At 47.3% G+C, this 16567-nt stretch overlaps 2 protein-coding genes across 2 annotated transcripts; both read left to right on the top strand.

The window, feature by feature from the left end:
* Positions 1–5525: 5525 nt before the first annotated feature.
* Positions 5526–6625, top strand: H6S33_005038 (uncharacterized protein; the record flags this gene model as incomplete). Its single annotated transcript, XM_044836381.1, has 6 exons — positions 5526–5564; positions 5830–5879; positions 5949–6009; positions 6234–6239; positions 6302–6402; positions 6472–6625. 6 exons carry the CDS (start codon positions 5526–5528, stop codon positions 6623–6625), a joined length of 411 nt encoding a protein of 136 aa, XP_044690251.1.
* Positions 6626–10576: 3951 nt separating this feature from the next.
* Positions 10577–13377, top strand: H6S33_005037 (uncharacterized protein; the record flags this gene model as incomplete). Its single annotated transcript, XM_044836380.1, has 3 exons — positions 10577–11534; positions 11609–12256; positions 12317–13377. 3 exons carry the CDS (start codon positions 10577–10579, stop codon positions 13375–13377), a joined length of 2667 nt encoding a protein of 888 aa, XP_044690250.1.
* Between the last annotated feature and the right edge of the window lie 3190 nt (positions 13378–16567).

Here is a 16567-nt window from a genome sequence, read left to right as displayed (position 1 = left end):
CCGAGCGCAAACCGAGATTGCGTATCGCGGAAAAGCCTGAAATACCTACAGCTTCTGCCTTAACTTTCGGGTCACGGCTCGATGCGGAAGCCATAGTTCAGAGCGGGAGCGGGGAGATCGATCTTGATTCTTCGCTAAAAGAGATGATTATTGCATTTCGGATTCGAGCCGTGGCCGTTGACCGTGTTCTTTAGGCACCCTAGAATTGTCCGTACATAAGCCAGCCCGAGACTCTGAAGTGCTCTGCTAAGGAAGTTCTTGGCAAAACACATGTATCAAGACTCCGAGCGGATACTACCTACCGAAAATCCCACTCTTCCAAAAACCCCTTCACACACACAGAGGCCAGAACAATTCATGCCACTCTAACAATGCGCGTAACAAACACCCCCTAACGATACACCCCTAACAATACACGCCGTATTAGGAAGATCACAATACTCCGAACTAACTGTGCGGAGGGCGGTTGGTTGATTTTTGCCCATGTACTCTTGGACCGCTCTCTTTAGCTCTTGATATCGGTCGGACCATCTTAACAAGCTCATCCGACACCGAATCGAAGGTCTCATATACCGGGCTTCGTCCGGCGTTTGCTCAGTTCAAGAACTCTATCTCCGCGCGTGAAGAGGCCTCTCGGCGACTAAGCAGAATGTTTCATGATGGTTAGGGGGTATTTTTGTTCCCCCCACCTTCGGAATCGGAATTGGAGATTCTATGCAGTGTATGGAAGCATTTCTAAACCAGAAATCCTAAGGCTGGACTTTTTTTTTTTAGATATGTGGACTGGGTGCATCGGAGAATTATTTTCATTCACTAGTTATCACTCGGTTGTGGTGACTTTTTTTTTACCAACTCAGGTATCCACTGTCAAGGATCGATTCTAGAAATTCGAGAATTGTAATTAAGACTGTCGAGTTTCACCAAACCGGGACTCTCCTGCAATACGTTATATTACTGGTACGTACGTGCCTAGGCTCTATGGTGTTGTATCCCACGAAGTTTTATATTTGGAGAATAATGACCAATATGTACATAGAAAGACTTCCAATTGCAACTCCATGACCTCGATCCCACATCAACTAATCTTATCAGATGGGAGCCTACTGCTTAGCAGTAAGTAAATTAGAATAAAAGGCTCCAAGGTAGATCCGACGATCATAAGCTTTCAATATAGCTCTGCTAATGAGAATTTGTCGGCGGACCGAGATCTCGGCCCATTCACCTAGGCTTTGGCTATGCCGCGTTAATAAGTGAATCCAAATATCACTCACAACCGCTAGCTTCTGGCTAGTGATGATACAACCAATGAAGTATCTATCTACGCCCCCCCGACCACCGATGTTATGTTTGAAGGCCTTTGCCCACGTAGGTATGTACCCCAAGCGGCACTTTGGTGTTGTTGGTAAAGACCAGTTGCTAACCTTTATAGTATGGTAGTTTTTTTGCAAGTGAATTAGAGAGTCATGTAGATTCCCTTTAACGGTAGATTTTACTTTCCAAACTCAGCTACCATTGAGCATCATATCATAGAACAGACTCCCTTCCCCGTCCGGCATGTGCTTGTCCGTTCCTGTTTGTAATTACAATTGTGTCACTGACGGCTAACTACTGAAGTTTATGTAGGCGCGCCAACCAGCCGGTCCAACACGGGCGCGGGAAAACGGGCACAAGGTGAATCCATGAGCAAGCGCAGAAACCCGTGCACAAACCAGGTATGAGATCACCATCCCCCCTCATTCTCATAGTCGGGGTCTCCTATTGCTCCTCGTCCTGCTTCTCTGGCGTCTGGATAACGTTCTGTCCGGCAATATAGTCAATGAGTAAACGAACTGAACGAATGTGGAGCTCTGTATGCATGGTAAAGGTCGTTTGAATTTGGTAATAACCTAAAAAACACATCGATCCTTGGTGGGAAATGATCCATTGGGATACCCTATCACATCTATCATTGTTTCCCAAGCGCCGGGCGCTGCAGGGAGAGGAATGTTCCATAGTATGGTGCTACATAGGCCTACAAATAATAATTTGTTGAGAGGGGTTTTTTTTTTTTTTTTTCTTCCGCCATGGCGATTGCCAGAAGGCCAAGTATTGCTCAAGATCGAACAAAAACAATTTCAAATTAGAGTCAAAGGAATTGATTTAGCCACTAGGAGTGGCTTTGATCTGAAATGATTTTGCAACTGTGGCTATTAAGCTATCATGCGCGCACAGAAATAAGTACTCATACGGTAGTTGGTTAGTTTATATATACTCTATTACTCTTGCGGACCGGGCCGATATTACAGGATTAAACCCAACCTTCTCTCGTCTTGTGTATCGTAGTAGTCTAGTAGAGGAAGACAACATCGCCATCCCGCTGGCCTGACTGGTCGATTATATCTAGTTCTAGACCGCAGCCTATACGCAACGGTAGATGATCACGGTGTTTACATAGTGCTCCGTGCGAGGCTGCCGTCCAATGAAATCCTGTGACCCGGTCGCCCGGAGAACGGGTCGGACAGCCCATAAATTTAAGGATCACGGGTGAGAGTGTGGGCAAGAAGATAGGATGAAGGTTGTGAGGGATTAATATTAATCAGGAAGGGAATAATATTTGGCTAGATTTGGGAGGTTTTTCTAACTGGCTCCTGTCGAAGGGGGCGTGGAAGGGGGTGGGAATATGATGAGTCTCATCGTGGAAGGAGCAGAAAGAAATAAAGAAGAAGGAGGAAAACCTTAATGTGGTTGAGGGTACCGTGAAAATGGTATAGGAATTACCGTTTATGGGGTGTTGGTCAACCTTGAAATGAAAACGTTTTGAGGATCTGGGTATGTAGATGCTCTATCTATGTAGCCCTGGAGATCAATCTCACCGATCGAGTCAATGATATGTTTTGACAGCATATTGGGGGGGGGGGGGGGGGGGGTGGCCCCATGCACAGATGAGGAGATTTGGGAGGACAGGACAGATTGTATTTGTTGAGAACCAAATACTTGGCCTACTTATGATTCACCAGCTATCCAGAGAGATATGCACTGCATGACGGTGGTATTTCGGCTTTCTCCCCCTCGAGGATTCGAATATTAATCCTGACTACTGCTATTCTAAACCGCCCCCCGCCCTGCGCGGATGTTCGTTGATTAATGTACGAGTTTAGTGGGATAATTGTAATCAGCTCAATAGTTCTCTCTCTTCTCATTGCATCCAAGTGTGGAGTCTACTATCTAGCTAACTTATGCATCGTGATGGGATGAATGAGCAAGTATTATATTCACACATGGCCAGTGTTTCAATTATGTGAATGTAGATTAGGTTTTTCTCTCACTCTCACTCGACTCACTGACTCTCCCGGCAGCTTTTTCTGAGGGTTCAAATAATGTGTGATCATACCAATGCGTGACACAGTACTAGTGCTAGTGAGTACTCGCAGTGTGCAACCCGCATCACACTCATGATCCAACATCTTTCCCAGAAGAGGGTACCGCCAGATTAAGCATCGACAGAAATGGGCTCATCTTGGCGATTCGAAAATAACGGGCCCGAACCCTCCTCAGTTGTCAGCGTGCATTTGTTATTTGGGAGTGGGGGAAGGGAGGGAACATGTCATGACGTATTGGAAGTGAACCCTCTAAACATGGTATGCAAGGTAAAGGTAAGGTAGGTAGCCTACCGTTGCATAAACATTACTCTACCTGCCCTGGGCACATGTCCTAATATGTCTACAAGCACTACTACCTACTCTACCTACTACCACGAGTGATGGATAGCTGCAGAAAGTTGAAAAACCACACTTTGGAACTCGTAGAGCAGTAGCAGAGCAATAGCATATGTTGAATAAGTACATACCTCGGCAGATACCATGGCCACCACCGCTCTAACCTCCTCGGAAAGCCAGCTGCACGTAAAGTACCTACTAACCCGTATAACAATGCTAACAAAGTCGATACCTAGAGACTAGAGTACATGCGACTGTACATACAGTAGCAGATAGATCAAGCATCAAGCACTCTAAACGTACCTCCACGTAGATAGAGCGTTAGAAATATACTAAGGGTCCTCATATCAACCGGAACAACCACCCACCCCAATACCTTTCTACTTCTACTACCATACCTCAAGGCCACGATACCTCTTAATTTACGGCCCAGGGCCTAGAACCACCTCCCACCGAGCAGCCGGATCCGATCCGCAAAAAAGCAAAGAAAACCGGGGGAGGGAGACGAGGGGGTGTGTGTGAAGGGGAACGCAAGAAAAAGCAAAGCACGGCGCGGCGGCCACTACACGTCATGGACGTATCGTCGGGTTTAGGTTCAGGTGTGCCCTGCCTACATATCTTACCTACTCTATATTTTTTGCATGAGGAGGGAAGGATGGAAGGATCGAGGAAAGTCCGTATATAGAAGTAGGGTTAGGTAGGGCCATGGGTCTGTCTATCTATTTACATTACTACCCCGCAATGGCATTTTTTCTCTGACAGCCAGCGCGAGTGGGGCGAGGGGAGGGGGAGAGAGGGTCTAGAACGTGAGAGATGAGAGAGTTATATTGGACCGGATGGCAAGGCTCCTATCGTGCTTCTTTGCTTTCTTTCTTGACATGATAACCACGTATGTATTTGGAGATAGCTGGATGGGTTGATCGGGGTCTGATTTGAGGAGAGGAGAAGCGGGCTCGCGTGTAAGTGCGAGATAGAGTAGGTACTCTAGAGGTTGTAGAGCATCTAAAGAGGGGAAAGCAAAGCAAGTCGGTAAGAGAAGAGCGGAGTGGAGTGGAGTACTCATCATGCTCTATTCTATTCTAGGTATGTAGAGGACCTTTACTCCACTCGGGCAGATAGTTGATAGTGTTTGGCTGGTTGGCTGGCCGAGTCTATTCCACCCATGTTGGCCTGCCTACCTAGAATAGAGTAGGTGCTCTACCTAGCAGCTACATCTCTAGAGTATCTATCTTTACTCTAGAGTATCTATCTTTACTCTAGAGTATCTATCTTTACTCTAGAGTACCTACTCTACTCTACCTGCTCTACTCGCTCGTAGGTACAGTAACTACATGTACACATATATCCACACATCGACTGGCTGGTGGTGAACAAGTGCAGTAAGGTCAGTGTGTCAGTTCAGTTCAGTCCAGTGCGCAGATCTGCACTTTACTCGTGTCAATGCCGGAACGAGTCGGGAGGGTTTGGGAAAGCGTAGAGCAGAGCACCGATCTAGCCAGAGCTGGCTTCTAGAGTACCTACCAACCTACCAAACCTACCGCGCGACCCAGCGACCGGTATATACTCTACAGTCTCTACCAGTGACAGAGAACTCCCATACCCGTCGTGTGGAACAACTGCATACATTACCTACATACATACATCTCTCGCTTCCCCGGTCCCTTAAATGTCTGGGCGTATCTACTCGTTCTGGGGACGGGGTCTAGACCATTGAGGCCCTACTTTGGGGGGTGCCGGGTTGCCGTATGTTATGTGTGCAACCTCACTCATCATCGGTTGGGGAGAGAGGGAATACAGGCGAAGCGACAGTGGGCGTTTAGGTCGTCTGCGATGCGATGGTTGGAGGTTGGAAGAAGCAGAAGAAGCGAGGTGAGAGTGCCTTAGGGTATACGCGGTTGACGCCTTACTGCTTTTTCTTTTCTTTATTTCGTTCACTGTGCTGGGGGGGTGGGGAAAAATAAACTTGTAGTGAGTGTAGGACGTGAGAATAAAGTAATCAGGGTTCGGTCGGGGGGATAGTTAAGGGGTGGTGTGGGTGGTTGACACCCTTTGGTTGTTACTGTTCCTGTCCCTGTTACTGTTTCTGTTGCTACTGCTGTTGCTACTAAATGCTAACTACCACCACCCCATGTAGTTAGACACACCCTCTCTGCTTTCGTTGTTGGGTTGGGTTGACAGCATTGGGTTAGACACACTTGGATTTTAGCATAAGTGACTGTCTGATTGTCTGATTGATTGACTGACTTGGCTTAGGGCCCCGCGGAGTGTTGGGCGTGGGAGCGAAGGAAAGGAAGGGCGTGCGTGTGTGGTTGATGTCTGTCGTCGATAGGGATAGCAACTCCGTAATAAGGTTCGATATGGTAAACATTACCCTCCTGAATTTGCCCATCGAATTTGTCGATTCCTTCCCCTCGACCCCCCTTTTCTACTCTAGAGCACTATTGTACCTACAGACAGAAATGATCAGATAATAGGGAAGGCGAATTGACAATCCTCGATATCTGTGCGTGAATTACATACTCAATTAGAGTAGAGTAGACTTGCGTGAGCGAGCGAACGTGTTTCATGATAACTCATCATCGACGTTTTCTGATATTCTATAATAGCTCTCTTTTCTTTTCCTTTGTTTTGCTGCGTGCGGCAATGGCGACGAGTCTTGCGCTAAAATGAGTGTCGTTCGTGCGGAGGAAACAGTTTCTACATACAGGTACAGACATACATACTGCATGGGATGTCTCTTTTTCTATGATAGGCTGCTCACTCACGACATGTGTAGAGTACTGTCGCGTCTAAGTTACTCCCTCACTTCCTTTCATAATCCATCATTGGCCCTTCCTTCACTGGAGTACAGCAGTCCCCAACCGCTGGGTCAGCCACCGGGAAGGAAGGGTTCGGTTTGTCCTCGGGCGACCGCGTTTCGGGGTCGGTAGTTTCTGGTGATAGTTGCACTTTTCTTTCTTTCTTCCTCTTTTAACCAACCCGTTCCTTCGCGGGAAGAGTGAGGCGCGCGGGGAACGTAAACGTGAGTGAGTGAGGGATTGCGGGACAGACACCTGGACGGGTACATGTAGAGTAACATTAGGAACTTTACTCTAGAGTCGAGTAGAGTGCTCTAGGCAATATCAAGGGAGATATCTCAATTCTACTATTACTCTAGCTAGAGTAGCTAATCTAGCTAGCTACGGTACACATGGAGTTTTCCTTTATGAAAGGGTCTCTTTTGTCATGGGCCTAAAAGCTTGGTGGGGTTTGGATTTCTTGACCATGATGCCGCGACGGTATTCACCATGATTAGCCCTTGGCGGTACGGGTTTACATAGAATATTACTCTACCACTGGCTACGTTCCCGTTCTCGGGGCGACGATCTTTATTAGCGAGGGATTACATTTGCCGCGTCGGGGAGCCACTACAGGACAGAAATTAGCGAGCGTGCGTTGCGTTGCTTGCGTTGCGTTGCTTGCGTTGCGATGGGAGACAACACAAAACAATGCAACCCTGCGCTTAGCTAATGCTTGCTACATGAGCCATGAGCCAGAGAACAATAGGCAGAGAGAAAGAAAGAGAGAGTGTGTGAGGGTGAGTATTGTATTGTTGTATTACTACACGCTTCAACCTCGGCGCGACCAGACAGAAGTACAGTCAGTCAGATCAGCGATTAGGTAGTCGTGTTGTAGATATCGTAAGGGCACACCAAAAAAGTTCCAGGGCCACCGATGCGATGGACGACGGTCTAGAATTTCAGATGGCGGGGGGGGTGGAAAGGGGATTAAGGGAATGGATGGGTTGTAGGGTTTCTTAGGGGGGGGTGTAGGGTGGTAGGAAGGCATGATGACGACCCGTACAGGGATTTATTTACCTAACGAAATGGGAAATCAGTGGGTGGTCTAGGCCCGGGTCTCTGTAATTTTTTTTTCTCTGGTCGTTGCTGCTCTTTTTACTTTCGCGCGGGACACCCGACACAGGCAGCAAACCCAGGTACAAAAGTTTAGATTAGATCGCACACATGAGCTTTAGCGCGCACCTTGTCCTTACTGTTGAGCTTTTTTCCTTTCTTTTTTTTCCTTCACTCCCATTCTTTAAATGGTCAGTCAGCCTATTTTCAGACAGGTGCAGGGCACTGGCTGGGAAAGGTGATGTTATGTAGCTGTAACTGGTGCACAGATGTAACTTAGAGATGTAGAGTATGTACATATCGTAGCACAGGCTGCATAACATACATATGTAGGATAGGCGTGAGGTTTTTCTTTCTACACACGCTTCGCTGATCTGATTCTGATCCTGATCTGCTACCTTTACTGGGGGAAGAGAAAGCGTTCCGAGGGAAAAGGGGGGGGGGGGGGGGGGGGTGAATTAAAGTGCACATTTTATTTTTGAATTGATACGCCGGATGATGAGTATCATGTAGGCATCAGCAGGTATATTATTTTGGATTTTTTGGGGGAGGGAAGGGAAAGGAAAAAAAAGGTCAGCGTGTGAACGAACGCGCTCAGGTGGTTTGAAAAGGAAGACATGAGAAACGTGGATCGGACTCGACCGCGCGCGAACGAGGGAGCCAGAATAATGTATGTAGTTAGTTAGCTAGCGATTAAAATTTCAAGGACTGGCTGGGCTGGGCTGGCTTGCTGGCTGACTGGGCGAAGGGGCAGAGGGGGAGGTAGTTAGATATGAGTGAGAAGCTCTCTTTTGCCCAGAGAAGGGCAGGGCGAATGGGTTAGAAGCAGCAAACCGCTGGAGGATCCGAGACGGTCCAGACCACGATAGAGAGCGGCAGACTCGGCTGTGTGTCGCACCAGAACGTCGAAGAGACGAGGACAAAGATCGCCGGGCCATAGGGGGTATAACCAGCAAAGACCTCTGCCCCCCACAACTACCCGCAGCCTTACGATTTGGGAGCAAAGGAGCGAATGGGAAGGGTGAGTTATGAGTTATGAGTTATGTGAAGAAGAACTGCAGATGAGTGATGGGCCGAGGAAAGGGCATCACATTCACAACACAGTAGAATCCTCTAGCAATCTGTCGGTAGGGCAGAGAAGCGCTAGGTCGTACACGACCCGTAACTGACCAATCATTTGTTACACATCACCAGTCACCCACGAGTCACCATGTCACCGACATCACCTACCCTACCCAAGAAGGAATCATGTAGGGTTTTACGGCAGGTGAAGAAAAGTAACAGCACGCAAGCTGGTGAATCGGCGGCTGGCGGCGCAAACTTCATTCCAACGCCCTTTTTTTTCCTTCTATCCCCTTCCCGGCACCTAGACCAGCAGCAAGCTAGAGTCCCAACCAGCCCAAAGAGCCCACCCCCGTCAGCTAGCCAGGCCAGCTAAACAAGCCAGCCCAGCCAGCCCAGACAGACATACAGACACGCGGGTACCTAGTCTGGGGATCTTTCCTCTTCTAACGACACCCCCCTTCTCTCTATTACACCTACCTGCTGTTGTCCTGCGGCCCCCCAGTCACTCACTCATCTGAGTGACAGACCAGACAGACTACTACTCACTGAGGAGGAATTACTCGCTAGAGCCCAGATGAAAGTCAGGGGCGAATGAGAGATCACGAAACACGAGACACAAGACAGTCAAGTCAGCAACTACTACTACTTTGGAAAGGAAAGGGTGGAAAGCATACCTGGGCAAAAGAAGCTAAGAGGTGGAAAATAACAACCCCAGAAGCCACAACAACAACCAGCAATTCCTCGGGAAGGAAGGGTAGGAGAAAGGGACCAGACTGTTGCTCAGTCAGTCACTTGGAAATAAGAGCATACAGGCAAGAGGCAAGAGGCAGGCAGGCAGGCAGGCAGTCATCAGTGGTGTTTTTCTGTTTGATAAGAAACAGAAAAAGAGCCTGCAAAGTGGCTTTGATATTCTCGTGAGAGACATATCTCGTCCCACGGTGACCAAGAAAAGAAACGTCCATCCATGCATTCGTGCCTGACTAAACTGCTCGTTTATCAACTTATCCCCCATATTCCCAGTATCGTGGATATTCTGTACTATTTCGCGTGCTTTTCAAGCTACAGCTTTATTCTTCAGATCAAAATATTCCGGAATAATTCCCTCCCCGAGACACATCGTCAGTCCGCCACCCGTGATCCGATACAAATATCCAATTCCAATTCTTCATTCATCGTTCCGGGCACCAGTGCCAGGAGCAGAAGCATCGCCTTGAAACCTACCCCTCCACTCCCGTCCATTCGCCAACGGTCTGGACAATCGGAATCCACTTGCATTTGCGGATCGTCTCCCGGACGAGGCCTCTTATGACCAAAAAGACCTGTGGCTAGCTGTTTGGTATGTACCTCTCTCTGCATTAAGCTCTTTTCTTTTTTCGTCCTCTCCCTCTCGATCACCTATTATCCTCCTCTCCTCGTGTGGACACTAATTGTACCACCTTGCCTACGACAGACTTAGAACGAGAACACAGGGGAAGAAAAAAAGAAAGGAAAAAAAAGGGTAGGTAAAAATTTAGGTGAAGCGCAACAACCAGAAATACCTAGGGTTATACATATATCTCATCGAGGAAAAAAATAACCCACTTCGTCATTGCGCTGCGCAATTCCTTCCGAATCATCAAATAAGCACAGGTACCGTGGTAGCCTATTCGACCACCCGGAAATCAGCCTCCACGTATTTTACCCACGCACGAACGAACGCCTTGAGATATACATACCCACCTTCATCCTGCAGAAGATCCTTTTGGTCACAGATCACATTTACTTTAGAGCAGTCTAGGCAAGGCACTTCTATTCAACGCCTACCACCCCTCCCCCCCCCCCGTCTGCATAACACCGTGACAAGACGTCAACCGTTTTTGCCGGCCCCAGGTTAGATAGTATCGTTCAAATACTCGGGTGGTGACCTCTGCCACCCACTTTCGAATGAATGCAATGGACGCGGAGAAGAGCCTCAAGTCTTATGAGGCCTACGACCACGATCCTTATAGCCGTGCTTCGCTCGTCATCGGTTCAACAAACACCATGGACGTCGTACATATGGGAGAACCGGGCTTTCGGTCAAGGATGGAGGAGAACTTTATTGATTTGGAGAGTAAGTGCTTGGAGCAGACATTCAACTTGAAGGAGAAGCTACGGAACTCAACAACATACGACTTTTGGCAGCATCTAATGGAGGGCATGTCGGAGATCATGGGCGCTCAGTATGCATTCGTGGCTAAGCGAGTGTTGGTTGATGATGAGAACTCAGCGGTGGAGATGCCAGCTATTGGGCAACCGGGTTCGTGTTTGATGGGGTTGGCCTTCTACTTCAACGATCACAAGGGCCAGTCAGGGCTGTACCGAGACTACAAGTATCAGGTTTACGGCTGCCCCTGTCAATGGATGCGACACGACAAAGTACTCATCATCCCCGAGGGACTCGCGACTTTAACACCAAACAACCCAAACTCTGGGTCGATGCCTATCCTCCCCGAAGGTTACCTGGCCGTACCGTTATTTCACAAGGGCAAATGTTTTGCACATTTTGGAGTCATGTGGACTGCTGATGGATTGAGGGAAAGGCCTCAGTTGGGATGGGGGATGTTGGAGATGTTCTTGCACGCCTTGGAGGATCAGGTCACCGACCGAATGTTGGAGGGCAATGGGTTCACAGAGAAGCCAAACGAGGTTATTCCCCAGGAGGCAGTCAGCTATCGGCAATCACTTAGGCCATATGCACGGAGTTTATCACACGAATTACGAACACCTATGCAAGGAGTTGTGGGGATGCTGGATGTCATGTATGCATCAGTATTAGAAGCCACCGAATGGGAGATTGGGGACATGAAGCAGATCCGAAATATGGTTGAATCGTTGAGGGAGAGTATCGAAGTTGCCCAAGGTATATTTTGTTGCCCTGTTTTGGTTTGCTTTCGAGGGGGGTTGATACTGATTTTGGTTTCTTGAATTTTTTAGATAGCACAAGACGTGCAGTTGATGCTGCAGATAACATGGTTCACGCATACGATTTCGACATGGAAGTCCCTTCAACACCTACACGTGATATTGGACTTGGGGACGACGGGGATGATTCTGATAGTTCACCAAACCACGAACTCGATGTCGACGAGGTCGACTCATTATTAAACAACCCCCGAAGAAGCAAGAGACGAAGAGAATCAGTATCCCCCGACGAGCACCAACCATACAAAATGAGACATTTTAGCGAGGGGTTGAGTTATGATAGGGAAGGGTCACCATTATTGGACAGATCAAGGAGAAGCACAAATACACCATCCACCGATCAGAATGTGGTGGATGCGGATCGACGGGAATTCGCGATTCCAAACTACCCATCAGTGGCTTCACCGACGCCTTCGAATGCTTTGATGTTTGATGCAGCAGGTGGGGTACGGCTCAACTCGCGGCCAATAAAGCTTCGCGAGTTGTTGAGGCAGATAATACATGATTCGTTACGGTCTGGTGGTCGTCCAGATTCAACACGTTCAGTAGAGACAGCACTTGGAGAGTTAATCACTGTACAAACAGCTGGGCCTGGAGGCTCTATCAGCACCATCAAAATAGAGTTAACGGTCGACGAAACATTACCCGAGACCCTTCTCCGTAAGTCTGACGTTTGCAATTCTGTCATGTGAAAATGTATTAACCTTTTTTGTCTTATAGTTGATGGTGTTCAATTGTCCAAGCTTCTTTCAAGCGTTTTTCACAATGCGGTAAAATTTACCGAAAATGGAAAGATTGCTGTACAAGCCACAATGAAGTCTAGATTCCTCCATTTCGCAATCGCCGACACTGGGGAGGGCATTCCCGAAACTTTTTTGCCGAAACTATTCACGGCGTTCGCCAGGGAAGACGAATCATTGACGCGATCGCGGGATGGGCTTGGGTTAGGCTTGATGGTGGCAAAAGGAATTGCAAGGAAGATGGGTGGCGAGCTGTGGTGCGAACGGACGGCAGTACAGGGGCCACATAAGGGCTCTGAGTTTCGAATTAAATTGCCATTGACGCTCACGGATGTAGCCAGTGCACCCGGAACACCAGTGGTTCAGCCAGGAACACCTTTGGTCACACCTGCAGTACTATCAAACTCCCCAAACCCTTTGGGAACTTGGTCTCTCGATACTGGATTGAATCGTAAAAGCCCCTTCACTGGTCCATCACCTTTACAGGACGAACAGTACGCCTCTTCGGTTCCATCAGTACCACAGGCGGCAAGGTTCTCACCAGAGCTCAACCCGATACCACAATCACCTCCTCATCCCGGCGCGAAATTCCCCCGCAACAGGAAGCCTGCCGAGTATGACAGAAATCTAGGACAAAAGATGCCACTACGCATTTTGGTCGCTGAGGACAACAAGATCAACCGAAAGCTTCTTATCAACATGCTTAAGAAGCTCGGATACACAGAAATATATGAAGCATGTGATGGCGTGGAGGCTGTACAGATCATGGATGTTCCGAGGGAGCGCCCCATCGATCTTATCCTCATGGACCTATGGATGCCACGCATGGATGGCTACGAAGCCGCTACCAAAATACTTGCGATGCCACAATACGCCGACGACATCATCGTACTGGCCGTATCAGCAGACGCAACAACCGAAGCCCTCGAGAAGACATCGAGGATTGGTATGAAGGGATTCATGACGAAGCCTTTCAAACTGGTGGACCTAGAGCGGTTATTAACCGAGTACTGTGCCGACAAAGCTCGGTTATACATTTGAACAACATGATAGAAGGAGTTGATTGAAAATTCCAAAAACAAAAAGGGACATCATTTTGCGATATTCATCGGTGTTGTGGTTTTCTTATACTTTTCGTTTATTTCCTTTCAGTAAAAGGGTTTTTGGAGTTTTTCAATTTTTTTTTTCTTTGTCTTTTTTTTACATTAGTATTATTAGTGTTTTGTTTTTATTTCTGGGTCGGCGTTAAACGGGTGCATGTGGTGTCTATTATTTATTCTTTTTTTCCTGGGAGGTTGTTGGATGTTAAAAATGCGCGACTTCATTTACGGGGCCTGATTTTTCTTTGTCAAATCTCTTTTTCGTTTATGATACCGTGCGTGTAACCTGTATTTTGGGTTTTTGACACTCTTCTAACCACACTCTCCTCTTCACTCTTTTCATTCGCTTCTTTTTCTCCTTTCGGCATTTTATGATCACGTTATAAACGGTTTTATATCCTATCACTTCATTACCCCGGGTTTTATTTTGGATTGATCATAGCTCCGGGGGGGGTTTTCTCTTCTATTTTTTTGCTTTTGAGCAACTTGGAGTTTATCTTCTCTTTTTCTTATGTTAAGGTTTTTTTTTTTGGTGTTGTATATACCAGGGGTTTTCCCATTACTTGATGACACAAGTGGAGATGTTGTATTTACGAGAAAGGAGGGTAATTGTCGATATACTACTATTACATACATTCTAAATATATTCTAGAGATGTAAAAAAAAAAAAAAAAGATGTGTCAAAACAAGACTTTTCTGCATGCAGCGTTCAAGATGATATCGGAGTGATTAGTTATCGTGCGTTCTCAGAGACTGCAAGTCTAGGCCCCGCCGCCTTGAGGTAGGGGACCCAACAGGTCCACAAGGCTAAGGATCATAGGTAATGATCATAAAGATGGCTGCACTCCTTTGTCCGATTTTCCTATAATACAGCCCTGTATTACCAGCCCCTACCTCGAGGCACATCTCAGGGACGCCGATGTAAAACACTTTTGTCAATCACCAGGACGAGGTTACTCAATTTATACGCCTGCCTCCTTGCCTCGGCGGCCTCGTGAACCGAAAATAATTACTCATCTATTCCGTCTTTTGCGCGTGAAAAAGATGTGTTTGGGGGGGTTATCCGACGAGCTTGATTAAGATGTTATCTTTCTCTAAAAAGATGTTATCTTTCTCTCAAAAGATAAGTTTCGAGCACGTGATCTGGAAAAGTGGGAGAGCTCATGAAATGTCACTCGGTGGGTCCTCGCAGCGCTGTCCTCCGACAAATGTATGTGTAATAATATTTGGCATGCATTGCCTTATGCGGAAGAGATAATACCCATCTTTTGAGTTGTCAGAGGCTGAACCAGCCTTAGGCGGGGACTGGACGTCCATCAGAGATTTGCCTACTCTTGGCATAGTATGCAGATACGGGGTCGGACTTACCTTGCATCGAGGGGTGGAAATGATCGAGTAACCCGGTTGGATCTAATCCCAAAGTTTTCGTTTTACCGATGGCGCGGGGCATAGAGGTACCTATCCTCAGGGTTGCAGCATGGACTCGCCTAATTTCTCCTCTTTCTATCGACATCCTCTTTTTTTTCGTGATGGGGAATTCGATAGGGTCGGAGGGGCAGTTTGCGGTTTTTGTGACAGCTGGGATTTTTAGCAGCTGGCTAGTCTAGCCCTATCCACGGTTCGGAGGAAAATTGAGTTTTCGCTAGCTGCGTGTTCTATGGGAGGCTACTCTGATTCTCTCACTTTTTTTCTCTTTCCTTGGGGTATGTAGATCGCAGCGGCAGACACGTCGATTTTCTTCAATGATAAGAAATCCACTTTCATAACGCCGACCTTCCCCGGCTGGTTGCTGCCCGGGTTAGTGGGAGACCTTATTTTTTACAGTAACGCCATCGGCACGGATTCCGAGGGTTCGGTGGACCGTGAACGTGGCTGTCAAGTTTGGGCCCAACACTAAACAAGTTTTATTTTGGTGGGGTCGGAAGATTCAAGGCAGGGTCCAGGGTCAGGACCTGTGGGTCGGGATGATCTAGTTTGTTTCGGTAGTATGTGGGACTATCTCGGTCCGTCAGGGTCGCAGTGGGGGGCGTGACAACCATCCGATGCCGAGGAAGGGTCGCAGCCTTTTGGGCGAGGATAAGGTATCATTTGAAAACCCGAGTCCCAATGTTATAGGGTAGACTCTGGAGCGATCAGTATGGTGTATGAAGCCCAAAAAAAAGACAGCTAACCCTAGGCCACTTGCCTTGTGGTCGTGGTTTCTGTCCTCGACATGTTTATTATTAGAAACAATAGAGTCTCACTCCAGCTGACTTTATTCTCATGACTGACCAATAGGCATTCTTCACTGGTCCTCTGACGGACAGCTGTTGAACATCAGATCGAGGTGGGATGGGGGGGTAACTCTGGGCTGATTGACGACTGATATTCGTCCGAAGTGGGGGACTGATATTCGTCCGAAGTGGGGGACCGATCGACTGATGTGATGACGATGATGAATGGTTAGAGGGATGGATAATTCAAAGTAGAGTACCTACAGCAATTAATTGTAGGAAAATGTGAACTTGGAGAGTAGTAGAAGGACTCCGATTGGCTAAAAATGGGTCGCCCAATCATTTCCATGTAGAGTGTATTCGCGCTATATCAGGAAAAGTATTTCAAAACGGATCGTTGTGCGGTGTTGTGAGAGTGGAGTCACAGGAGATCGGAAGGAGGGCGGTGTGTTTGTTGGCAAAGGAGCGGGGAGCGGGGGATCAGACTTACTATGGATGTAAAGTACCCAGACGTTGAGGGGGGTAAGTTCTAGGCTGGATATATAGCACGAGTGATTTTTGGAGATTGAGGTTGATTACATGATCAAATGACGCAAGTGGGACATAAATTTAGTTAAAGCTGCTAGCATTTAGTACTGCAGGTTGTGCGATATTTAATAGTAGCTTCCTCTAGTTTTGTTGGTAGTTCCCATGCAAACCCTAGCCTATAAACATACATCTGTTTCGTTAACACTTGTATTGAGATTCAAATTTTGATTTATAAGTCCCGAGTCTTTGAGAAGTTACAACATTCCGTAGTCTTGGTTTTATGCAAGACTATAAAGCGAAAACCCTGCTGACTAATGGTTCAAGATTTCGATAGAATTTTAGTCATGTCTAATATAATATGTGCTCTAGATAATTTTCGACGTTAATATG

Source organism: Morchella sextelata (assembly GCF_020137385.1).
Source record: "Morchella sextelata strain SCLS chromosome Unknown scls_19, whole genome shotgun sequence".
Lineage (NCBI taxonomy): Eukaryota > Fungi > Ascomycota > Pezizomycetes > Pezizales > Morchellaceae > Morchella > Morchella sextelata.
Note: the sequence above shows the minus strand (reverse complement) of the source record. Positions and strands in the feature narration are given on the sequence as shown.